Genomic DNA, 25618 nt, shown 5'->3' on the forward strand with positions numbered 1-25618 from the left:
AGAATTTCTAACACAAAAAGAGAATTCATAAGATTCACAGCATTACTGAGGACAGAAATCAAATCCATAAACTGATAACAGAAACATGTTAGTGTGTATCTGATGTTTGTCTTTATTTGAATGAGCCTCTTTGCAAATAACATTACTCTAGGAGAAACTCATTCTCAGAGCAGACAATCAAATTAAAACAAGGCGACTTCGGTTTTGCTCATTATCCATCACCATCCATTATCCTTCATCCTCCTCTTCCTCATCTGACCGTCCCATCTCTCTGGACTCCAGCAGGGGTTTCATCAGGGAGGGGTTGGCCACTCAGGCCTCCTTTGATTGTAGGAGGGTTAGTTGTTTGGGTGTGTATGTATGTGTGTATGTGTGTGTGTGTGTGTGTAAGCCTAGGGAGCACTGGAGCAGACTGTGCTCTATGGCTGTGCTCTTTATTTCCCGGCCGCCGCAGCTGGACCAATCATCACAACATCTGCCACTCGAATGCAAACATAACGTTGACCACCTCCAGGCTGCGGGCGATTTCCTCCAGGATGCAGTGCTGCTGCCACAGCTGGTTCAGCTTCCTGTAACGCTCTGGACAAAGGTGCAATGGATTGCCCCGCCTGGAAATGAAAAGACAGAGGATCTATTTCATTAAAGTGTTTGTTCAAGAGAACAAAAAATACATTTGAAATGATGAAAATATGTACTTTGTGGCCATATATATCGACACCAAGTCAATTAAATCAACAATTCTTACACAAGGTGAGGATCAGTCTCTCCATAATCATCCAGATAAGGAGCAGGATATGTGCTTCCTCGGGTTTTACTGGCCATCAGTACGATTTCACACTCTCTTATCCTGTCAACATCAAATCAATAAAATGAATATCAAAAGCACATTTTACAACTGAAAAATAATACTCTTAATCTCTAGGTCCCAGTGACCTACCTGAGGAACATGCCCACTCCTGCGCCACAGGTAGCAGCGTGGGCGGTGCAAGCTCCCACGTCTTCCCCGTCCAGCTTACTGAGACAGCAGGAGCTCTGAGAGCAGAGCATGGCCCCACAGAACAGGCACAGGGTCGGGTGCTTCCTCTCGTCATCTGTAGACTTGGGACATCTGAGGACAAAGTGTAGAGAAGACAAGAAGGGTGAACATCAGAGGCAGAATTTTTCACTGAATGAAAGGACTCTGTTTTTTTTTCCACTTACTGAAAATGGCTGGCTTGATTGAGGAGAGCACTGTAATCCTCAGGAAGCTCAATTAATCGATTCCTTCTCCTAGGATATCTGTAGAAATATGAGTTTATTGATTAATTATTAGGAGATGTTCAATTACAAAAACAAAAAGGGTGACTGAATTAACACCAAGTCTACCTGACTGTCTGGATTTTGCCTTTCAGGGCTTTGGTTATAGCTGGGCTCCCACACCACCTTAGAGAGAAAATAAACATTTATGAAACAAAACTACTCGCCTGAATACTAAGACATCACAGATTAAATACATTGACCTTGCTTCAATGTTTATCACTTACGTGTGCAGGAGTGGAGTAACAGTGTCTCTGTGCTCCTGGAAGAGCTGGAACACGTTGGAGGGTAGTGCCAAATAACTGCATAGTGCCTCCACCTGTCCTTGAGATGTAACTGCAATAGACCAAATGTCGAGCCTGAATTCACTAGTATATACAGCATGATATGATGATATAGCAATTACATTTCACTTACCAGAAGAACTAAAAAGATCCTCAGGAGGATGTACTCCTGTAAGGCAATTGAAAAAGAGAGCAGCACAGCGCAGGAAAGGTTCTATTCCTCTCCTCACTCTTTCAGCCACAGAGCTGCCGGACACGTCTGGAATCAGCCTGATGGGGAAACCACAGAACAATCTGTAAAATAAGCTACATTATCGTACATGTACTTCTGAGCATGCAGCATGGCCTTGATGGCAAGGAGCAATGTTTGCGTGGGCATGAGTCTCCATTACATCGGGTGTGGTCGATTCCTGTCAAATTTGATTATAAAACAGGGAAATGAAAAATAACTGGCCCCTTCCGCCTGCTACAACAAACTTTCTCCATACTCAATGCAATTATTGGTGGCTCATGAGGGAACATGTATCCAGTATATTTTTCCTTGACAAAAGATGTTTGTGCCTTCAACTCCAAAAGAAAACCCTTAGCCATGGCGCTGTACTAACACTGCAACAGTTGTGATCTAATCCACACAGACAGATGTTTATTGGACTACATGATCCACATTCAAGTCAGTTAGTCTGTGATTATGGAGATCTCTCAAAGTTGCCCCTTAGACGTACTTTAACACTTTCACTTTTTTTTTTCCAAGAAAAATTCTTAGCTTACTAGTGTGACTTTTATCAATATTGGTTTATATCCAACAACAAACAACTTATAAAAGAATTATGCTCCAGCATTTCAGCAGATAAATGACAGGATGATGTGTAGCACTTGTACCTTCCAGTGTGTTGTGACACTGTAGAGTACAGCTCTCCCGCCACTCTGGCCTCCTCTGTGTCTTCTCCACCCGCTACAGCAGGGAAATCTGCACAGAAATTCATCCTTTATTTAATCACCATAATCATCTTTATCACTTTATACTGCTACTTGTAAGCACTCCGTAGGAGTTCAGTGAATTGTAGATATCAGCAGTACTAATAGACCAGTTTGTATAGTTGAGTTTTGACTGTTTGTACCTGCAGAGGAGAGGAGGATCTGCAGCACATGAGCCATGGTGACCAGATGTAGGATGTGCAGATGGTTGTAGGCAGAGCTGACAGCAGACGGCTGTAAGTCTACAGCTTCCTCCTGATACAGTGAGGGTATAGACAACACCAAACCCACCTGACAAAACACACACACACACACACAAAACAAAACGGTTACACCAATTCTGACAAATGAATAAATTCAAGTAAAAGCCTAAAAGAGCTAGTTTTTTGGGTTTTTTTAATTAATTTTCAGTCAAATTTGAGAAATCAAGATTATATTAAAAAACAAAACTCTTGGCAACAAGTTTGCGCATTTTGAAAGCATGAACACATATCTATAATCATTATTTTGTATTTATTAACAGTGATTCACACATAAAAAATACATTAATTAAGTTACTGTGTGACAGAATAAAGTCAAATAACTTATTCTGAGATGAGGACAAGACAAGTTGGAGTCTATTCTCGACACAGTTGTTCCCATTATTGAAGACCTACCAGAAGATGGAAGAAGTCAACCTCCAGAAGAGAGGGGGAGGTCTTTCTGTTCAGGACAGGCAGCAAGACTGGGAAGAGAACCAAGGCAAAGGCAAAATTAACTTATATTGTACATTTCATACACAAAGGAGAACTCCATTTGCTTTATAATGCATTTTAATTATGATTAGATGGACCAGGTACCTCCCAACATATCGGTGAAATGCCTTTGGATGACAGACTGGGAGCTCTTAAATCTCTGGGCTGCTGAAAACTGAACAATCGCCTTCAGACCTGCATGCTAAAATGGAGAAGTATTTCACAAAAACGATATCTAAAAAAATTCAAACCATGACATGCATTATATGTGAGAACTGTGTGCTAGTCAGTACCTGTCTGTTTTGTAAGGACCCAAAGAGTGGCTTGCCCTCTTCCTGCAATATGTTTTCTGCAAGGACACACACGTATATATTTAGATAATTTAAAAATGAAAGAAAGGATATAGAGAAGCTAAAATGAGGAGTCTTACCAATGGCCTGAATAGTGAAGGCACATGTGTTCCAAGCCATAAGGGGCACACGTGGGCACATCTCATTGGGTGCCGTCTGCAGACCAACCCTGTGGACCGTGGTGGCGCACACAACCAGCATCTCTGCTACGCTGTCTGAGAACTTTCTCCTAAAAACAAGCAGCAAAAGAGACTTCGGACTGCTGTGCTACAAGAAACATAACTTTGAGTAATACTGACGGAGTGGACGGTGTCACTCACGGTTCTTGTACACCATAGCTCAGAATGGATCTAAAGTCTGGCTGGCCCTCTCCACACAGCCCTGTGTCTCCATCACCACTACTGCTTTCTGTGTTGCAATCTGCAAGATAGACAGGAAAAAAAAAAGACCCTGTTATTTCACATGATCACCAGCTTTAAATTGCAGAGTTGTTGAAATAGATGCATGTATGGAATGTTCGCTTGTCTTGCCATTATCCTGAGTGATTGACTTGAGTCCTTTAATCCTGGCAGAGATGATCTGGATCCAGCGAGGCATGGTCAAATGCTGGCCAATTATCTCTGCATTTTCACTATACACAATGACAGAAACATTAAAATAGCCTCTATGTATCTGTACCTCCAACATATCATTGCAGATTGGCCTAAGGAAGGTAGACTGGACTTACTAGTTGAATGTTAGCTGTTCCATAGGGATGAGAGGGACAACAGTATTGCACAGTGACTTGCACAGGGGACACAAGTACTCCCCATTCTCCAGGTCGATGATCAGTTCGGCATGGAGCCGGTTTCTGGTTGTATTCTGGACTGCCTCAAAATATCTAAAAAACAGAGAAGATGATAACTATATGTGCCTTCCAGTAGACCAAAAACAGAGGAGCAATGTGAGAAAAATAATTCCAAAAATGGCCAAATTTGTTTTGTGATGACTCACTTCTGCCAACATGTGGCATGCATGACGTGTCCACAGCTGCCAGTGTGGGCCCCCACAGCCAGTTCAGGAGGCATGAAGAGGGGATATGACGTCCCCGTCCCTTTAAGATAAAAATACAATGAAAATATGAGTCAGATAAGTTTGAGTCTGATTTTTCCCATAAAATTGCAGTTACAGTGAATGAAACTGACCATCTGCTCTGTTGGTTGGTATCTTTCCTCTGCACTGAGTCAGCACTGTGGATCTCTGGACACACGCAGTCAGCACCATGGCAGGAGCCTGGACCGCCACTTCCTGCTCCTCCTGGCAAAGAATGCAGGTAAGCACCTCCCTTTCGGCTGGGGTGGAGCCTCGGTGGGGTCCGATGGCTACACACAGCTCCCTGTGCTCCATGGCACAGCTAGATGAATAAACATTACCCAAATTGGAATTAATCAAATTGATTCTGTTTAATTGATTCAGTTTCAGACCAGGAAACATCCATTTTTAGAAAGTTCACCTCTCAGTAGATGTAACAGTCTCTCCCTGTGCCCCGCTCTCTGGCATGTTGTCATACAGCATCTTATTGGACTCAATGAAGTTTTTCTGCATCGCTGACATCTGGGCCATGATTTTCTGCCGGTGGAGTTTGGCTGCCTCCGCCTTCCTTTTCCGCTCAGCTTTTTCTTTGTCCTGAGCACTCTGGACCAAAGCAAAAACAAGTCAGAGACTTTTTATACAGAGAGGATGCACAATTGTTAAGACTAAGGGTGAGGTTAGAAATGGTCAGATATTTTTATGTGAAGTGATGACGGAGATGTAAATGAGTATGATTTTGATGAGTGTTGAGTGAGTCTGTGGTTCTTGGAGGCCAGAAATCAGTATTTATCTCACTTGATCCAGTTAGCTATTGTTTTTCACTAAAGTAGATTGTCTTACATACAGATATACAAACTTATATTTAAATGCCCAATTGCAGTGTGTAACACAGATAGATTAATTTCTTTTATAATGTCTGAGGAAACGAAGACAAATCACTGCCCATGGCTGGTTCATTATAGAGCTACTGTAGGTCCCATCAAGTCTCGTCAAGTGTATTAATAAATTCATCATTCATTGTTCTTTTACCTCCTCTGGTTTGGTTGTCTCCATGCTCACAGAGGCTGTTGGACTGGACTTCTCTCTGAGGCACTTGACAATCTCAAACATCTAGCACAAAAACATTAATACAAAATGTTGGAGGCATCTACAAAGACAATACAAAAAGTTATGCAACGCAAATAATAAAAATCTAGTTTGGAAACTGCTAACTGATGAGCCTACCTGTAGAACCCATTTGACCATGTCTTTTTGGGCTTCAAGGGAAGGAAGAGCCTTAATCTTGGACAACAAGAGGAACACTGACTTGCTGTGCTCTGAACCAATTCCTAAAAGAGACATTAAAGTCATAAAAATTTACCAAGCCAGGTCATACCTCTGATAGCTATAAAAGATAGTTAGTGAATAATGATAAAACAACTGCTAATCTGTTTTCACTTACCTCGGGCCTTAACACTGAAATCAAAGGTCACATCCTCCACAGTGCTGTCCTCAAGCTGTGTTTTCTCTTCAAGCAATGCCTGACCGATCAGGTGCAAGGCCTGTGTCATAACAACGTGCATTTTGTTACTAAATGTGGTCTGTGTAACAAATAGTAATGCTGGAAAGATAAAGATAAATGTAGTGTTTACCCTCTGGATCATTGCTTCTGTCCAATGAGTCGCTCGGTCCTCTGCAGCTCTCTGCAGGACGCGTCTGAGGATGTGGACAATAATGTCGCAGCAGAGAAGACGCACGATGCTGGAGAAAGCTGGGCAGAAGGCTGGGGGCACTGGAGGACGCAGAGCTGAGCACAAACACAGACAAAAGCACCGTTAGTAGAGTTTATTAATTAGTAAATAGTGTAAAGAAGAGGGTCACTTCTTGGTGCAGGAGAGCAATCACCTTTATCATTGCCCTCCTGAACTCTCCTCTTCTTTTGAGACTCTTCTGCCTAGAACAGGTCAAAAATAAGAATGAAGGGAGGGATATTCAACATAAATTGCGTCCATTTAAAGTGAAACTGGTGTTGAGGCATTGAGTTACCTTGCTATGCTGGGATCTTGAATAATGGTAGTAGAAAGGGTTGAATTCTACCAGACGCTCCTTTTTCACTTCATATAATCCATGTCCTGACACTCCTGGTTTTCTACAAACAGAAGCAGAATAGACAGATTAAACTTCCTCGAAAATTATTGTCAAGATGAAACTCACAAGTGGTTTCACACTCTTTACGTACTTGAAGGTGGCAACTTTGGTAATTACACTCTCCAGGCCAGTTTCACGGCTCTCCTACAAGGAAAACATTTTGTGTTTGTTTTATTTTATGACTCTTCAATTATGAGAACTAAGACTATAATTAATAATCTATAATTAAGACAGTATCTTACATTCTCTGGCAGGCCTTTGACCAGGCTACTGTGAGCCATGGGCTCAATGCACAGCAGGTGGACGACCTCTCTCATTGTCACATCCTCTTTCGTCACCTGACTGATCCCAGGGACATAGCGCTCACCTGGAAACACAACACTGATCAGACACTATTGTGTGGTTCATATCAACTAAGTAACCTCCCAATTTTGATTAGTAGAATGTAACACGGTACCAACGATGACGATCAGGAGGTACAGCATCTCTTCTGTCAGTCGATTCCACTGTATCAACTCATCCTGTAAATTAAGTCGCATGTCATTAAAAGTAAAGCATTTAGTGGCACAAAACCTTTTTTCCATGAATGATTACTTTAGGTGTTCCTTACTTGGTCTTTGCTTGAACAACTTCCATTAAAATAATCAAAGAGCTCGAATCTCAACAAGATCAGCATGAGGAAGTGGTTGGCATCCATTTTGGAAGCAGCTATCTGTAAACAATTTGCAGAAGGGGGGCAGGGTTCATATGATATCACCACATTACATGCATAAAAAGGTTCAAAGTTAAAAGCATGAGGAAAATTGGCACCAACCTGAAGCATGAGAACATCTTTATCGTACATCTCGTCCCTGCATTTCACATCCTGATAGTAATAGACCTGATCATGTGAAAAAAAAATTTAAATTTGTTAATTATTAGTCAAACATATTATAACACAGGGAGAGAGAATGAATGCCTTGAATTTCCAAAAATAAAATGCAATATACCTGGCTGACCAATGAGAGCCCGTTTCTCCGCCACATTTCAGCTGAGACCTGTGCAGCCAGCACCACACAGCGCAGAGGATGCTCTGCCAGCTGGGTGAAGTCATAGCTCTCCTGCAACAAACAGGCTTAACATTAAGATGAATGACAACACTGGCGATTAAGACATTTCACCCATTAAGTACAACAACAGTGCAATCATTGAGTATTTGACTGTTGTCTCACTGACACAGGAAGCTTACTAAACATTTATCACTAGGGATGAACAAATGGTGATAAACACCATTTTTCACATGACTTACAGGATCATGCAGACGTTCAATTGTCCCTGTTCTGCAGAGAAGTACATACAAGCCTAGAGATAAAAAAAATGGACACAGTATTAAGTTCAAAGTTAACAGAAAATATACGGATATAAATCACTGAGATTTGCAAATATTAGTTCTCCTACCAGCCAGTAGCCTGGAAATGGGCAGGTGTATGCTGACAGCCTCCTGAGACACTTTGTACGGACGAACATTAAGGATGTGCTTGCACATGTAGTAGTCAGTAGGCTCCCGGTGGAAGGGCTGGTTATTGCACTGCATCAGGACTTTGTGGCACTCTTTAAATGCAAGCAGCAAGACCTCTTCCTGAGGGGGCAAACATAAGCAGTAATTGAGTGAAGCAGAAATATACTCCTCTCTTTCTTACTGTCTTTTCTGTCCATTCAAAGGGAATTGACAAGGGGGGTGGGGGTAACAGATGCACTCCCACTAGTTGTGGAATAATGGTTTGATGGATGCGATGCATGACAACTCACATCAGATGCGCACCAGTCCTGGAACATAGCAAGAATGTGGCGGAGCTGGATCTGGAGAGAAAAGCCAGCTTCCCATTCTGGCTCTACTGCAATGTGTTGACCAAACTGGCGCTTCACTTCCTCCATGCCCTGATAAAAAAAAGTGAAAGAAGATTCATTATTTATCTGGTTTACTGAGTTACCATAACCTGGTGTAGTAGTCCTGCTATTAAAGAATGAATCAGCATTGCCATAATTACCTGCATGCATTTGAGAAGCCCGAGAAAGATTTTGAACCCCGCTAGGAACTCTCTCCGCAGCTCTTCAGTCCACATTGGGGGTTTACTGATCAGAATATACCTAAGACAGGAGTTAGATCTTAGATAAAAGAGTCCTTTGTTCCCAAAAGAGTTGGGAACAAAGGACTTGTTAAAATCTATTGCCCATTTAATCACCTGAGGTCGCTGAAAATGACCTGGATGCGAGAGAACTTGTCAGAGTTGTAGCCCAGGAAGAAGAAGCGATTGTTATCATCCAGATGTTCATGCAGCAATGCTGTGACTGTATCAACAATCACTTTGATGACATTTCCTTCTTCAATCAGCTGTCTGGCCTGGAGAAAGGACAAGAATGTGAGAACAAAAGTGTGGCAAAAATGTTAAGGCACAGATACATAATGTCTTCTTGAAGAGGCACAATTATTAAAGATATGCCATATTCAGCCCACTCTGACGCTCCTACAACAAACAACACTCACCAGTGTGGGTACAGTGAAGATCTGAACAGACAGTGCAGTGATGGATATACTCTTGTCATGGTCATCAAGGATGAAGTCCTTTTGCAGCTGCTTATAGTGCTGAAAAGACAAAGATGGGACATGTACTCATTTAATTATGCAAAAGAACTTCCAAAAAAATAAAATAAACATTCTAATTGTTTTATTTTACCTTTGTAAACTCGATTGCAAAAAGCCTCTTGAATTCTGTCTCCATAAGCATAGTACAGAAAATCAGTTCATGTACTATCTTGCGAGCTCCTTGAAGAAATAAGAAAAAAATCTCTGTGTGAGTGTATGAAATCAAGGTGAGAATAAGTTGCTATTATGTATGAAAATCAATGTCAGATGTACTTGCCTTTGTACATCCTGGCATCGTGAAGCATGAGTCTGCTGATGAGGCAAGGGTTGTCTTCGTTGGGCTCCAGTGCCACCTGTGAGAAGGCCTGTCTGAAGCCCACTGCACAAGACACACAAAAGGTTCCTAGTCACAAGACATACAACTGTACATGTACAAATGTGCACTATAGCCATCAGAAACCAGTAACTAGAAAAAACAGCCCAAGCAAACTAATCACTAATCATCAGTAACTGCAGTCTCTCCAGGTATAGAAAATGCACATGTCAAAGTTACACAAACTGTATGTAAAGCTGTGAGACTTATTTAGTGCAAGTACAGTGACGATGATGGCAGCACCTGAGTAACTGATGATCTTTTGGAACCAGGAGCCGAGGCGCAGAGCGAACGTCTGATGAGCCATCACTGTTGCATGAAGGATCTCTACACGTAGTGGCTGCAGGGAAATGTGCTCGGAGTTGGACTGCAACACAGCAGTGAAAGAATTAGAGCTCAGTGAAATGTGGAAAAACTGAACAGTAATGGCCTCAGGTTCAAGAATTAATATCTATATGTCTAAATTGGCACAAAATCAGTGGCTGGTATTTACCTTGATGAGGTCTTTTGCTTGCTGGCATGATCGAAAGGTTCCTCTCTTTACTGCCCGCCGACCCTGTGCAACAGTTAACAATATTTACAAAATGAGATTATCTGCTATTGAGTGAAATTATACAGTGCAATTCTATGTAGCTTCCTTTAACATGGCAGTAATGTAAACTGAAAGTCACAAGCAGATGAAACTCAGAAAATACCTCCTTGTCAATGAGTGATGTGTGTGTCTGTGCCTCCGCCTGATCGCAGTAAACAGAGCGCTGCAGGGTGTAGATCACATGGTCGTATGAGTGGTGCTCATCATTGTACAGCACACAGTAGTATGCATTGTCTTTTGTCCTGCATGGATGGAGAAATACACTGTTAAAAGTAAAGCTGGGCACTTTGCATATGGTTTTTTATATGTGTGTGTGATCACACAGGCCGTACCGCGGCTGGAGTTCAGCTGATAGCTCAAAGTTCTCCTCCCACACCAGGAAATCTGTGACGTAGCACAGTAATACCCGGAATAGCTTCTCAGCACGCTCGTATAACTCAGGCTCCAACACACACTCATCCTGCAAGGGAGGAGAGAATCACACAGGACATTTTTTGAGCACAGCACCAGCACTCCCCAGAGCTCTACTTCTCCAAAAATAACTTCCTTGAAACATTGTCTTCCACTTGACAGAAACATTTCTCACACATTGCAAATTGTCATTTGTTAGTTATGTCAATAATAAGCCTAAAGTGATTTAATAAAAATGCTGCATCACTACAAGCACATGAGTGCAAAGACAGAGACATATTTCAACACCAATATGCAATTTCACTGAAATGTTTCCTGTTATAACCTTTACAAATCCCTATTTCCTGTGTCACTAGCAGTGACTCCATAATGTGACAAGGAACTGGTCTGCATATTTGGCTTAATAAGAGAAAAATAAACATCTGGCCTGATAACATTAATATCAAATCCCCTGAGAGCAAACATTCCACATAGCAGCTCAGTATTTCGTACAAATGTCTGACATTTAACACACAAACTAAACAAAACATATAGTGAGTCTGTATATTTACATCAATCTCTACGTCACACTACTGTGTGAGAAAAAGCACTGGAATCTACCCCAATCTAAACAACGAGAGGTCTGGAACAGCATGATGGGCTTTTCATGTTCAGTGTGGAGATGCTGTTGTGGTCATGTGATGTGTCACTGCTTGTTAAGCACAGGTTTGGATCTGGTGTAGAGAACACAAAGCAGCCTGGCGGACCGGGGCCAGCGATGTCTGTGTTAATAGAGGCACCTGCTGTTTACGGAAAAAAGGCACAGAGCTGTCAAGCTGCATGTCTGCTCAAAGCCCCTGAACATGATCTTATCAAAGGAAAGCCCAAACGCTGTGATCAGCAAAGATAGGCCTAACAAACAAGTGCTGAACAGCAACAACCGATCAAAATGTGTACCAGGTGGCAGTTTGGTGGGAAAAGCTGTAACCCAAGCATTAAACTGAATACATCCCTGCACCATTCAATTGTAGAAAGGCTGCTTTCAATCTGTCTCACCCACAACTTTTTCCCACTAGTTTATTTGCTCTCAGTCCCCCCCCCCCCTCTCTTAAAGTAGTTATAAATTTTCTCAGTTGATGCAGGTCAACAAAGTGTTTTTTTCTTTCTCATTTCCGGAGCCAAAGCTGCAGCTAAGAGAGCAGCATCAAGCCTAAGATGGGAAAATAAGCATTCTGGGGTTCACTGACACAGAATGGGACAAGTACGCCCCTCCCACGTCCCTCTTTCCGCTCTATTATGTAACTCACCGTTACCATGGCAGTGGCTGCCCCTGGGTCGTGTTTGGAGCAGCAGGGGCCAATCTTCCAGGCTTCTATGTCCCCACAATCACAGAACCCCCCGCCTGATGACGCGTGCATCTGAGAAAAATGCATATACTGTATGTCACTGATAAGTAATGGATATACACATCCGCAATTAAGTTATGCAACTGCTTTAGCTGGGGGATGCATTATTATGTGACACTGTGACACAAAATAATAAACTCAATCACTAAATCTGAACCAATCATATCTTTTTGAAGTGTTTTTCCCAAAATTTAAGGTGGATGCACAAAAATGATCTAATGAAATTGTGATTGACAGCTAGCAACAAGTTGGCTCTGACTGACTCGAACTCAAATAAAATCTGTTAATCTGTTAAGGCAAAATCATGATTAGCGTCTTTGACAATTAAACACTCATGAAATGATTTGAATTTAATTATAAAAATGTAAACATCCACATTGACACTGACCTTGTAACGATGGCTTTTGTGCACACTATCCTGGAAGCAGTCCATGCACAGGACACAAGTGGGATCTATCGCACAATCCCTGCAATGAGTTGAAAAGGATTTGTTACCCGATTGGACATATGTCAACAACTTGTACCACCTCTTGAGTGCAGTTTCACCCTAACTGCAATAAACAAAGTGAAGCAATGATCATCTCTTGTAAAGTGGAAAATGTATTTTCTGATGTTAGAGGACATGCTGCTTCAGTTAGCTAGCGCTGATCAAATTGAGCAACTCAGTTTTATTATTATTTTGTATTTTGTGTTGTCAAACATACAAGTACATACAAGTCTCACTGTAGTGGCGCCACCCCGTATAAAGGGCAGAAGCTGGTATTTGAGCACAGGAAACCTTTAAAGGGATGTTGGAAAAAAACAGGTTGGCAGGCCGAAGTATGTGCACAAAAAGTGACATTTATTAACAAAAGTATGAACGACACAGAGGCAAAAATGAACCCTGGGAAATTCAACAACGATAACTTACGCCATCGCAACAAACAAATAAAATCTGCAGCTTCACAGCAAGCTGCCACCTACTCTCTCCCCTATTGCATTCAATAGACCAGTGACTGGCCTTTTACCTTCTCAGCCTCGCCTAACTAGAACGTACCATCTCAGGCTACCACAGGGTGAGCTACACTGATAACACACACAAAATGTAACAATGTGAAATACAAAATACTCAACTGAAACCCATATCACATTTGTGCAACATGACTGAAATTAACACAAACATTAGACTGAAATTAGTGATTTAACACAAAAACACAAGTAATGTTGGGAACCAAGGCTTAGTGAAAAGGGAGAGGAGCAACCTTTTTACACTCACTACATATCACATTCATCTTTTACTCAACTTTCACCTAATCTCTTGTGCTTTTTAGTACTTATTGTAGTTTTAGTGAACTACTACTAACTTTCATGAGCAATTTTATCATAGTTATTTATTCAGAGTTAAGTTTATTCAGACATCACCTTGTGTTTAGTATCTGTTCCTAAAAAACAGAAACCAGAGGTGCAGAGTTCATTTTGTTGCCAGCACTTTTATACTTTTAGTTTCACTTCTATTTTAATCTTCTAATCGGTCGACCAATGTTTCAGTTTAACCAGAGACGGTATTATCTGGTGGCTTTCAGGGGAATGTGTCATGGTTGTTGTGGTGGTGACCACAGATGTTGAAAACAGGAAGAGAATATGTAGGTGTCCTTCTGAAAGTCTTCAATTATCTTATGTTCAGCACAGTATATATTTGTCTGGTCCTTTTTGTATTACATTATGTAAATTAAATAGTGTTGCCACCAAGAAGTACTCACATTTCTTCACTTATTTTTCTGACATTAATCTTTTTAAATGGCATGCTTGAGATGAAATGCTGAATCTTGTTGCAGTATCTACACCGATGGTCACAGACAGTTGGCTGGCCACACCCAGTGAATGCTAGCTGAGTAACTACACAGTTTACACAATATTTATCCACAAACTCTATTGTAAGTGCATGCACAATGACAAAGCAGGTTAATATAGGCCACTTTACAATTGAAGATAACAGTATAAAATCACAAGATCAACAATAGCTGCACTGCCAACTTATAGGCTACATTTTGTTTCCCACATTTAAGAAATGTTACGAGGTGAATGCTTCTTGCTGAGCACAGTTTAACTTACATAAATGGTTGGTGTAGATATACACAATGATTGATTGATTAAAGTAAAATTGATAAGGGTGCGCTCCTATAACATTGTCAAACTCACGATGGACAGACGTTGCAATTTATCAAACTTTTTGCAGCTTAAGGCCTTTACACATACACAGCAATGCAAATAAACGACACGAAATTGCGACATAATCGTCTGCGAATAGTTCGCATCAAAGCTATTCACACCGGCAGCAATACGAATTTGCGACAGAATTTGTGACGGCTCATTCTGCTGTCAGTCAGCCTGGTGAAAGCAGTTTGTCCAGCAGCTGCTTCTGTGGACAGAGACGCTGAACACAGGTCGGAGCCGGTGTGGATTGAGCAGATATAACGCTCTCCTCTTCTTTTGTCGAGTGAGGAGAAGAAGGACAAAATCATCATCACTGGAGGATGTTGACATCATCCTCCAGTGATGATGATGATCAGCGTCTCATGTCCACATAAGTAGCCGCCTGTCAGCTGCAACTCCTGGGAATCTGAGAGGACAAACTGCCTTCACCAGGCTGACTGACAGCAGGAAGTTACTGAACCAAAACAGTTTGCATGTCCGCCCCATGGGAAGAAATCCACAGTGTTTGTTTTTATAAATACATGGTGATGATGCATATCATACATGATACATCAATGTATTGATTCATTGGCTTTATTTCTCCGCCCACTGTAGCGAGTGAACCTACCTGTCTGCCTGCAGTGCTCACAGACAGACCTGGAGCTGATCAATCAATATAGATACGGTAAATAAGTTCAAAACATACAGCAGGATATTCAACACCCCACATAGGCCGTCACAAGAAACAGCTGTCTGTGCAGATTACACTTTTGGTTTTCGCTGTGTGAAAACTCAGATAAATCGACCTTGTTGCTTTTTCGCCTCGTAATATTCACGTTCTGTGTGTAAGTACTCATAACACAAACAACAGTTCGAAAAAATATATTGACGTGCGAATTAATGGCACGAAAAAAATCACGTCCAGTGTGTAAAGGCCTTTAGCCCCACTACTGTGGTGTTGTAGCATAATTGGAGCAAACTGTAACCTATGGAAGCAAGGAAATTCCCATAGAAGTGGCTTGATGAAGTCAAACACCCTCTATGATATATTCCTATCTTTGAACTCTGTGGATTCATACTTTATCCAGTAACCTCAGACTCCACTGGGGCTGAGTATTGTTCAAATACATTCTGATATCTGCATTATTTCATGCTAAATTTTAGTAACAATCAAAACAATAGTTTTGGGATGCCCTATGACACTGTAGATCTTGACATTTATCACCATATAGTCAAAACAATTAATGAGGGCAACTAAAATAACTACTGTCTGTATGGTTGTAATAACTTTACAGTTGATCAGAGGATGTGTTCAGACCTGCAGGAGTAGACAGTCTCTCCCTCTTTGAAGACACGTCCACAGAGCTGGGAGGAGGTGCTGCCCTGCTTGAGCTTCTCCAAACCCTCCTGAGGATCCTCTCCAAACAGGAAGCACTCCAGAGGGTGGAGGAGTCGGCTCTGCATGAGCTCCTCTTCCTCCAGAGGGCTGGACTCCTTCTTCAGGCAGAAGATCTGAGGCACCTGCTCCTTCAGGTAGCGGAGCAGGTCCGCCCTGCTGTCTGTGGCCTCCTGCCATTCCTGCAAGGCAACAAAGGAGAGCGTGACCTGTTTTGCAATGACTCACATCTGTCTCCACCTGATGACACACAACTGCATAGATTAGTCTTTATCATAAGGATCATATGCAGATATTTACCTTTATGCAATGCATCATGTTTACTAATCAATGTAAGCTTTGACTCTTAGTGTTACTTGCGATAAAGGCAGAAATAAAAGTTATTTTGCACTGACTGATTATGCCACCACAAAACATTCACTTTGTTATGTCTTTGAAATCAGCAATGCACCGCAACCAGCCAGGCATCAAAGAGAAAAAGCCTGAATTCATTCAACACGCAAGAGAGTAAATACAAAATAACAGGCAGTGACTAGTTGAGTTATTAGTAAGGAATAAATCACACTGCTTCTTCCACATGTCTACTGAATTACTGTGGCACATTGACGCTTGCTGGTGTGCACACAAATACATAGGATAGTTTTTCCAGTTGGTTAGGTGAGATCTGTGTTAACAAAAAATACTAATAATGGTATTGACACATCTATAAAGTATACTATGATATATATATATATATATATATATATATATATATATACATATATACACAGCACATAGACAGTGTTACTTTTGGTTAAGCAGTGACTGGAAGGTGCACCATGTTTTTTTGGCCAAAGGTCTTAATTAGAACTGCCAATAAGAGATGGAGTGAATCCTTTCCATGTAAAAAAAAGGGTATAACCAGTTGACTTGGAAACATACTTTCCTCTTAGAAAAAAATTGTTTTACTGTCCTTACAGCTGTGCCTGAATTTGAATTTAGACATAGTTTTCTTTTAGCAAAGCCTTTTTTTTCCAGTCACAGCAGCCAAGTGTTTGGATGGGTGAGGGTTAGTTGGTGCAGACAAAAATGATGTGCTCATTTAAACAGCATTCGTGTTGGCAATCACTTACTGTAGTGGCATACCCACTGTACGTGGAAGCTAGAGTTACACTAGATATCAAGTAAATTTGCATGTTTTATTCTGCTGCTTCAGCAATAACTTGCGCCAACAGTTCAGTATAATACGCCACGTCTGCTACAAGCAATGCGAGTCATTTCTGTTTTGTTTCATGTAAATTTATGCCATACAGTCAACTTCACCACGAGTGTCAAGCTGTAAATATTTAACGACATGAAAACACAAGTCAGTTTCACTTTCAAACAATGGTGTTTGAAGAGTCTGAGGTCCAAAAAAAACAGTGATGCTCACATTTTATTGACTCACGGCTAACTTACTAATGTTGAAGCGCGTTGGACAAAAGCGGCTACCAACATAACAAGGAGAAATTTACACAACACGGGGGACTCACGGTGGCCATGTTTATACCGACAATGCTGTCTGCACAAGCAAGTCCTGACTCCGAGAAAGCCCGCATTATATAATATCCACCCACTGTCCGTGAGCAGACCTTTAAGGAACCGCAGAGACATTTTAACCATTTTAGGTAGCTAGCACAACAGCTAGCTGCAATTGCTAGCTTGACAAGTCGGGTGTCCTTTCACTGCACTATCAAACTATATTGTATAAAGTTACTAGCGCATTATAATTTATTATATTCTGTCCCCGACTCTCAGTATTCACTGTCAGTTGTATATCAGCTATTTGAAAATCATACCTTGCTGAGCTCCAGTCCGCTGAGGGATTTCTCACCCTCCGCCATATTCCATTTGCCGTAAAGGAGGAGGTGTCGCTAGGAGACTGTTCCCCCTGTAATAGAAACCTTTTGCGACTACTTTAGACCATAATTGATGGGAGTTAAATATATTTATATGTAGTTAACACTCATTTATTGAACAAATAGGACACTCCTTTGAAGATGTGTCCGTATTTCTATCAGTAATGTTCTTATTTACTGTATATTTGACCAGGCTGTATATACTGTACATAACCACTGACTACATGTATATAAAATAACATGACTTTTTTTTTTACCATTTAATATTTATCTCAGCACTCTTCACTTCTTTGCACTATTCTCATCCTGTTTACAGTTCACAGAAACGGTTTCACTTGTATATAGTCATATCTGAAGATTGTTGTGTTGTTTTTTTATGGAAGTACACTGACAGACACTAAAATTTCTACATGCGTAAACATACTTGGCCAATAAAGATTATTCAGATTCTAATTCATGTCAAAATGTTGTAAACAAAACATCCTGTTAGATGGAAAATACACGCGCCCTCTGGTGGCAGCGTGTAAGTACTTCATGATGTTTTAAGTCAATAAGTTATGAATGTTGTTTTTGTTAAAACTTCGTTGTATGGACATAATTCAACTAACAATGACACTATAGCGATCAAGGTTTATATAGCCCTTACACTGACCTGTGTATCACTTTATTTATAGAAAGCCTCACTTACAACATGTGTGACATTAAGACAATAACAGAGAACGACTAGGTATCATAATGAAATAAAGATAACATAAAAAACTTAAAACAAGAAGACAAAAGATGCAAAAACACAGTAGAGAAAAGATAAAAAAGGAGATAAAAAACAGTAAAAATCATTGAAGAATATAAATATAAATAAATAAAAATAAGAAGAATAAAAGGAATAAAAGATGACATCACAAAAAAAGAAAGTCTATAAAAAATGGGTTTTAAGAAGTGATTTAAAAGAAGTCACTGACTCTTTGAAATTCTTCCCTCAGGAAAAAGACTGAGATCCATAAAAACCTCCACCAGCAGACACAAGAACAACTTCTGGAAAGAAGCTGTTCTTGTGTCTGCTGCCCTGCTAAATAGCTGAAGTGTTCTGTTATCAAACTGGACTTTACATTTCACATCCCTCATTTAATCCCTGCACTGGTCACTTTCATATATTTCATCAAACTGGACTTTAGATTGTACGTTGCATTTTTATATCTCATTTCAAAACTATTATTATTCTGTGGATAGATTTTAAATTATTTGAAATTTTCATTTAAATTTAGCACTACTTTGTTCATTTCATTATTATTATTACCTTACTTTTGTTCTGTTTTCGTTCGTCTATGTTGCATTTGTGGGAGCAAACGCCAAGACACATTATTGGTATGCTGCATACTTGCTGATAAACAGATTCTGATTCTGGTTTCCTAAATAAGATAGACTCAAAATACTTTCTAAATTCAATCATGAAAAGTTCAAATGGTGGGCAAGACCTTGAGAACTTGGATTTATGGATATGAAATTTTCCCGGTTGAACTTTCTGGTGTGAAGTTTTCATAGTATAGTATTACATCCTTAGCTTTCCAGTTTAATTGAATAGGCTGGTTTGAGTGTCAAAATAATCCAATAATCCTCAATTTTTTTTCCAGAAATCTGATGTATACTGACATTTGTTCTGTGTATCCAACACAGGCCACCGATTCCAATAATTGGAACAATATCTGGTTTAAAATGTACAAATTCGTCAATTAAAAATCCCTACCAGACCAGACAAGTTTTAAGATACATAAAAAAAATACTTTGCTTGGAATAAAACTGTGTCTGATATGGGGTTTTTTCCACAAAAAAGTCCCATTACCTCATTAAAATCCTTAGAATGATTCTTATTCCTTCACCCTCATTGAAAAACCCAGAATCCATGAATATGCAAAAATGTTAATTTCAGAAGTTTAACTGATGGACACAAGATGTCTCCTACTTCACTGAAAAGTCCATCCTCAGTGTTTGTGCACTGGAGGCTTCAAGTTTCCACATCACACTTGTGTTAGCTAAATATTGGACCAGCTTCCAAACAAGTTGCGATGTCATGAATCATCTCAAATCAGCAGATGAATGTGAAAACAGTTTTCTAGTGTCAAACTCTGCACATAAATCCTTCTGCACAGGGAAGCTCAAACATTCAACTGTAAGAACAAGAATAAAAACACATTTTGAGAGGAGGGGGACTTTAAGGTTTGAATCATTGACTATATAACCTTTAATCTTAACTTTTACATACAGTTAATGTTAATGAATGAGGAGCCCAGCCGCTAGAGGGCGCTGGTAAAGAGTGTCCTTCTCTCCATGGTGACGGAACACAGCGGGGCTGGAGGTCAGAGTTGAATGTTTGACAGAAAGCTGAATATGGATTCCATATTTCATGAGAAAGTAAGTTAAAAACGTTTAATTTAAAACATTTAACCACAAGCCATTCGCTTCGTTCATTTGTTAAACCTTGGATCTCATGCCGGTGATTTGTTTACCGGGCCTATCGAGCCGGTGTTACGAGATCTGTGGTGCTGTTTGGCAGTATTGTTGTCCAGACAGCTAACAATGCTAACTCCACCTGCTAGCCAAAGATAATAGAAACGTTTGTTTTCAATCAGGAGTGATAACGCTAAAGACTTTGTGACAGCCGTAAGCGTTTTATTTTTGTCAAGTTAGTAAATGGGGTCACTTGCTACAGCTATCTGGCCTGACAGAGGAGTAAAAAAAACAGTTAGTTGTGTTGTAAGCTAGCTGTATGTGGCTATACTTGAGTATGAATGTTACAGGAGGGGAAACAGACCAAATGCACAAAATTTTTAGCCAATTCCTAAGCTAAATTGTGAAGAAACCTATTAAGTCGTGCTGTCATGTTTGAAGTGTCATTTGCGCAAATAACTTATCCTTTATTTGTAGCAAGAGGGCTCTCTGTGCGCCCAGCACTGCCTCAACAACCTGCTGCAGGGTGAGTATTTCACTCCCGTGGACCTGTCCTCCATTGCTCAACAGCTTGATGAAGAGGAGAGGATGAGGATGGCCGAGGGAGGCATGGGCAGTGAGGAGTACAGGACCTTTTTACAGGTGAGGAGATACAGATGGTCAGTCTGTTTATACGTGCTGTAACCAAACAGTGTATACATTTATGTTATGTGATTGTGTTTCAAGCAACCGTCTGGGAACATGGATGACAGCGGGTTCTTTTCAATACAAGTGAGTTTAAGAGAGTCACTTTTTATGGTTACTTACAGATTAATAAACCGTACAAGTTATTAATATAAATGTGTCTTTTCTATCATATAATTTCTCCAGGTTATTAGCAATGCTCTCAGAGTGTGGGGCTTGGAGCTTATCCTCTTCAACAGCCGGGAGTACCAGAGCCTGATGATAAATCCAATGTAAAGTTTCTTTGTCAAGATTGTGTATCGTCTTCATATGTATTCACATAAATGCTTTGCAGTTTATGTTTGTTTGTTTTTTTCTTTCTGTCACTGTTTCTACTTTCATGTTTCAGAAATGAGAAAGCCTTCATTTGCAATTACAAGGAGCACTGGTTTACTATACGCAAACTTGGACAACAGGTATGAGACACTTGTCTTCATAAACAATTGTAATATAGCCAGTGTTGGAAGAATTATTCAGATTCTTTATTTAAGTAAAAGTAGAAATACTGTGGTTTAAAAATACTCCAATACGAGAAAAAGTCCTGAATTCAAAATGTTAGTAAAAGTACAGAAGTATAATCAGCAATTTGTACTTAAAGTATCAAAAGTAAAAGTACTCATTATGCAGACTGGCTTCTTTTAGAGTGTTGTATTATTATAGTATATTATATTGTTTGTTTTATCACTAACAGATACATGTAAGAGCATTTTAATCCTGTAGTTCCATCAATGTGGAGCCAATTTTATACATTTTGGGTAGATTAATAGTAATAGTACAGCATCACACTATATTATATTACAAGTGTATAATATGTTTTTTTATTATAATAATACACTTAATTTATATAGCACCTGTCACACACTGATGCAGCTCAGAGTGCATAACTATTTATTTATTTAATCATTCTTTTTAAAAAAAAAAAAAAAAGCTAGAATATTAGAATACATAATTTAATTTAAAATCTTAATCTGAAAACTAACTAGTAACAATAAGTGGCAAAATAAAAGTACAAAAAAAGTGCAACATTTCCCTCCTGAAATGTACAGTATAGGAGTAAAATTGGAAAATAGCATAAAATGGAAATACTCAAGTGAAGTACCTCAAATCTGTGCATAAGTACAGTACTTACATTCCACCACTGAATATAGCTTGATTTACTAAAAAACGCTGTTTTGCTTTTATTACAGTGGTTTAACCTGAATTCACTGTTGACTGGACCAGAGTTGATATCAGACACCTATTTAGCCCTTTTCCTTGCACAATTACAACAAGAAGGTAATGTCAAATGGACTTATTTTTATAGAATGTATAGATTTATGTGTTTATTTACAGACCAAAATATTTAATTTTTTCAATTTTTCAGCTCAGAATTAATTATAGAAGTTATATTTGTACAGGTTATTCCATATTTGTGATCCGAGGAAACCTCCCTGAGTGTGAAGCGGAACAGATTCTTGGGATCATGAGAGTGCAGCAGCAGCAGCGGCCCAGGCTTATCGGAGAAGATGAGGCCCAGACAAGTGCAGGGTATGAATGTACAGATCATACAGTATTTCATTTATTTTCATATTGTTGTTTAAAATAAATGTTTGACTTACTTGTGGTGACTGATTAAGCTTTTTACTTTGAGCAGCAGGTCAGCAGCTCTGAGCCAGGCAGAGATGAACTTTGGTGTGGAGAATGAAGTTGTGGATGATGATGAAGAGTTGAAGAGAGCTCTAGCACTCAGCAGACAGGATATAGATGTAGAAGATGAAGAGGCTGATCTTCGCAGGGCCATACAGCTTAGCATGCAAGGTAAAACAATGAGTCATAAGGTTTTTAAATATTCTGAAATGTATTCATCCAGATTATTTGCAGTTTATAAAAAATAGAGTGTATGAAATCAACAAACCACTTATTATTATTATTATTATTATTATTATTATTATTATTATTATTATTATTATCATTATTATTAAACTCCTATATCCTTATACATTGCGGTATTAATCAGGCTTTTACCATGAATCATGTCAATTAATCAGTTAGTCTTCAGTTTTATCTCATAAATTTAATTCCAGGTTTACATTAAAAACTATTTTTTAGAGTAATATATGTACACTAAGCATACGCAGTATTTATCAGGATTTTTGCAAATTGTCAGTCCTGAAAATTGGATATTTATTTTTTATAATAATATAGGAGCAGTGATGAGCAACAAGTCTTCAGAGTCTGAGGTGGGAAATGTGAAGTCAGGGAGCCAGACAGCAGGAAGTGCTGCAGGAGGACAAAAAGACGGCCAGAATGAGACGCTTACAGCCGAGGAACTGAGGAAGAGGAGACAAGCCTACTTTGATCGGTAGGTTCAACTGCATGTCTGGCGAATACTGTACAGGGTGTGGACACAATATTGTAAACACTTATTAGCAATCCAGTTCAGTAGTTGTGCTATATGTATATATATGTGTATACTCAACTACATGAGTATGTGCTGTACATATAAGTGTGTACTGTGTAATGCAGTAGTATGATAGATTTTGTGTCCAACCCCTTTAAGTAAATGGAAAATAACAGCATGCATTTTCATTGACTACTCAGGCAGCAGCAAGTTCAGCCGAACATTCCTCAACAACCAAACACAAAATCAACAAGTGGCTCAGGTGAGCACATTAATTAACTGATTTTAATATAAATGTAATGCAGATTATTACTGTGTCCAGTTCAGATTTGAAATATACTAACTTGAGCTTTCTTTGCTTTTCTATTTTCAGAGAATACTGGCTCTGAGGTGAACGAACAACAAAAACCCAGCCAGTGAAGTTATCAAAGGTTTGCTTACATTGTTTACCAGCTGCCTGGAATGGCAACCCCGTAAAGGGGTTAGCTTTGCTCCTTCCTCTAACCTTTTGCACATGCGAACATAAGGACAGTCAGAAGGCTGACACATTTCCCCTGGTTAGTTCGCTGACAGGCTATAGAGAAGAGAACGACAACAAAGAAAAGGCAGCAGTTAGTCTAATCTAACTCGGTGAGGCACTGAGGCTGGGAAGAGGGTGACCACAGAACTCATGATGCAGTTAATCCAAGTTTGCAATTTGCCTTTTTACCATGGCGCCTTCTATTTCTATTGTATACTGTTTTTTATTCTTGTTTTTTCTCTGGAAGAGATGGAAAGGAATCCTCAGCATACAAAGGGTGTGTTTACTTGTTTTGAGGTGAATACATACAGAGATTGGTGTTCTGTGAAGGCCATAGGAGACCAGTGTTTAGATCACAGATAAAAGTTCACAAGATGACCGAGCCTCCTAACTTTGTATTGTACTTTGGTTTGTAGGCCATAAGATGTGATCCCAAAGCCCACCCCATCAGACCACCAGTGTAGTTTTGAAGTTATTCCTTGTTGCAATGTACTGAAATATCTTTTAGCCAGTACTAATGTGTGGGTCATTTAATCACGACATCATCAGTCATTTTACTTGAGAACTCATGAGTGAACTCCTAAGGTATTTAGACAGCAACATATTTTTGATGTTGTGGCTTTGTTATTACCTTTTAAGTAAACGAGTAGACACAATGACATTTAAGATTTCACATCCTACAAACACCATTTTGGATGGCCATTGAACAAAATAATTCTATGGAGCTGTTAGCTGCATCTAAGAGATTTTCGAATGACGCGTATTTTTCATATCTCACCCAAAATAAGTTGACATGCAATGGGGAACAAAGTTTGCAATCTGTAAACGCCATGAAACTGCAGCTGACAGATGAATACATAGTTCATTATTCCAGCACAGTACGGATCACTTCAAACCAAAAAGAGTCTGACAAATGGTTTCATACATTGTTTCTCTTCATCAGTATTTGTCATAACATTTTAGTGACTTTATTATAAAGAAATGACTGTTAAAATTATGATTTCTGTTTTGATGACACCGCTTTACAAAGTACAATCAGTTGTTTCCTCTATTTTATTACAGCTGCTGAAATACTCGTGTAATTGCACTGATTTGAATTATCATGTATTCCAGTAATACTTTGAAGCAATTTTGTGCACGTTAGTTGTGCAAAGAAACATTCATTTGCACTGAGGTTACTGTGGGTTAAAGACATTGGCTGATTGGTCACAGAAAAATAGTGAGAATTAAAGGGTGACTGTTATTTAACCTTGTAATTTGAAATCCAAAGAGAGAAATAAGACAACAAAAATGTCACTGTGCATACAAGTTCATTGTATTTTTTTTTTTTTTGCATTTGATCCTTGAATCCCACAGCTGGTTTAAAATCTCTCTCATTTCTCTTCCACAAATTTCAGTCCTGCAAGCTGAATTCTGGTTACAACACACAATGTTAATGAACAGACCATTACGCATTAAAACAGTTTGTTTACAGTGTTTTCATGGAACCAATTATTAGTGCATAAACATCTATAGTTTAGCGTGGATATATCTTTAAAACAATTCCTCCACAAACATACTGGATGTCATGTAAAGTTTGACTTCTTGTGCTGGTTGACTTCCAGGAGGATTCCATGATTTCATCGTTGTTTTCATTTTCTTTGGATCTGTTAGGCTTGTTTTTTCTATTTAAAATGCACTTGTGAAAGAATATAAAATGTTGGTAGGCGGGTTTTTATGATTACATTATTTTCACTCACTACATTCTTACAATAAGTACTAATTCATCCTTTTTTTGGTTATATTTCACATGTTACAACAGCACATTCTTTCTTTTAATGTATTAGGTAATGTTCCAGGATTAAAGCAACATTCACTCCTCCTAAAGTTTCTCACGTCTCATTTCTT

General features: G+C 39.4%; 2 protein-coding genes across 2 annotated transcripts; one reads left to right on the forward strand and one right to left on the reverse strand.

Annotated features, from left to right (window-relative positions):
• Nucleotides 1-88: 88 nt before the first annotated feature.
• Nucleotides 89-17708, reverse strand: ubr1 (ubiquitin protein ligase E3 component n-recognin 1). Its single transcript, XM_044374772.1, has 47 exons — nt 17607-17708; nt 15712-15971; nt 12610-12688; nt 12123-12233; nt 10758-10885; nt 10529-10667; nt 10327-10389; nt 10077-10200; nt 9738-9839; nt 9552-9640; nt 9362-9460; nt 9060-9217; nt 8865-8964; nt 8626-8754; nt 8275-8455; nt 8126-8178; nt 7827-7937; nt 7652-7717; nt 7448-7549; nt 7295-7358; nt 7080-7204; nt 6929-6981; nt 6736-6838; nt 6595-6643; nt 6342-6496; nt 6152-6251; nt 5935-6038; nt 5740-5820; nt 5132-5313; nt 4824-5032; nt 4633-4732; nt 4367-4519; nt 4170-4270; nt 3960-4059; nt 3720-3868; nt 3583-3638; nt 3395-3491; nt 3212-3279; nt 2699-2846; nt 2460-2547; nt 1714-1850; nt 1524-1632; nt 1366-1422; nt 1201-1278; nt 938-1108; nt 746-847; nt 89-608 (listed from the first exon to the last, which is right to left on the reverse strand). Exons 1-47 carry the CDS (start codon nt 17649-17651, stop codon nt 467-469), a joined length of 5220 nt encoding a protein of 1739 aa, XP_044230707.1. The 5' UTR covers nt 17652-17708; the 3' UTR covers nt 89-466.
• Nucleotides 17709-19967: 2259 nt separating this feature from the next.
• atxn3 (ataxin 3) lies at nt 19968-25597 on the forward strand. Its single transcript, XM_044376072.1, has 11 exons — nt 19968-20072; nt 20586-20750; nt 20835-20879; nt 20979-21064; nt 21181-21247; nt 22019-22106; nt 22229-22358; nt 22465-22628; nt 23016-23172; nt 23412-23473; nt 23585-25597. The coding sequence occupies exons 1-11, from the start codon at nt 20028-20030 to the stop codon at nt 23629-23631; spliced, it is 1056 nt and encodes a 351-aa protein (XP_044232007.1). The 5' UTR covers nt 19968-20027; the 3' UTR covers nt 23632-25597.
• Nucleotides 25598-25618: the final 21 nt, after the last annotated feature.

Source organism: Thunnus albacares, chromosome 15 (assembly GCF_914725855.1).
Source record: "Thunnus albacares chromosome 15, fThuAlb1.1, whole genome shotgun sequence".
NCBI lineage: Eukaryota > Metazoa > Chordata > Actinopteri > Scombriformes > Scombridae > Thunnus > Thunnus albacares.

Coding starts and splice junctions, on each gene's coding strand:
- ubr1 (XM_044374772.1), bottom strand. CDS start 17,651: ATGGCGGAGGGTGAGAAATCCCTCAGCGGACTGGAGCTCAGCAAG. Junction 5,033..5,131: donor ACTGTTACATCTACTGAGAG/GTGAACTTTCTA, acceptor TTATTCATCTAG/CTGTGCCATGGAGCACAGGG. Junction 1,423..1,523: donor GTTACTCCACTCCTGCACAC/GTAAGTGATAAA, acceptor TTTCTCTCTAAG/GTGGTGTGGGAGCCCAGCTA.
- atxn3 (XM_044376072.1), top strand. CDS start 20,028: ATGTTTGACAGAAAGCTGAATATGGATTCCATATTTCATGAGAAA. Junction 20,751..20,834: donor AGTACAGGACCTTTTTACAG/GTGAGGAGATAC, acceptor TTGTGTTTCAAG/CAACCGTCTGGGAACATGGA. Junction 20,880..20,978: donor GCGGGTTCTTTTCAATACAA/GTGAGTTTAAGA, acceptor TAATTTCTCCAG/GTTATTAGCAATGCTCTCAG.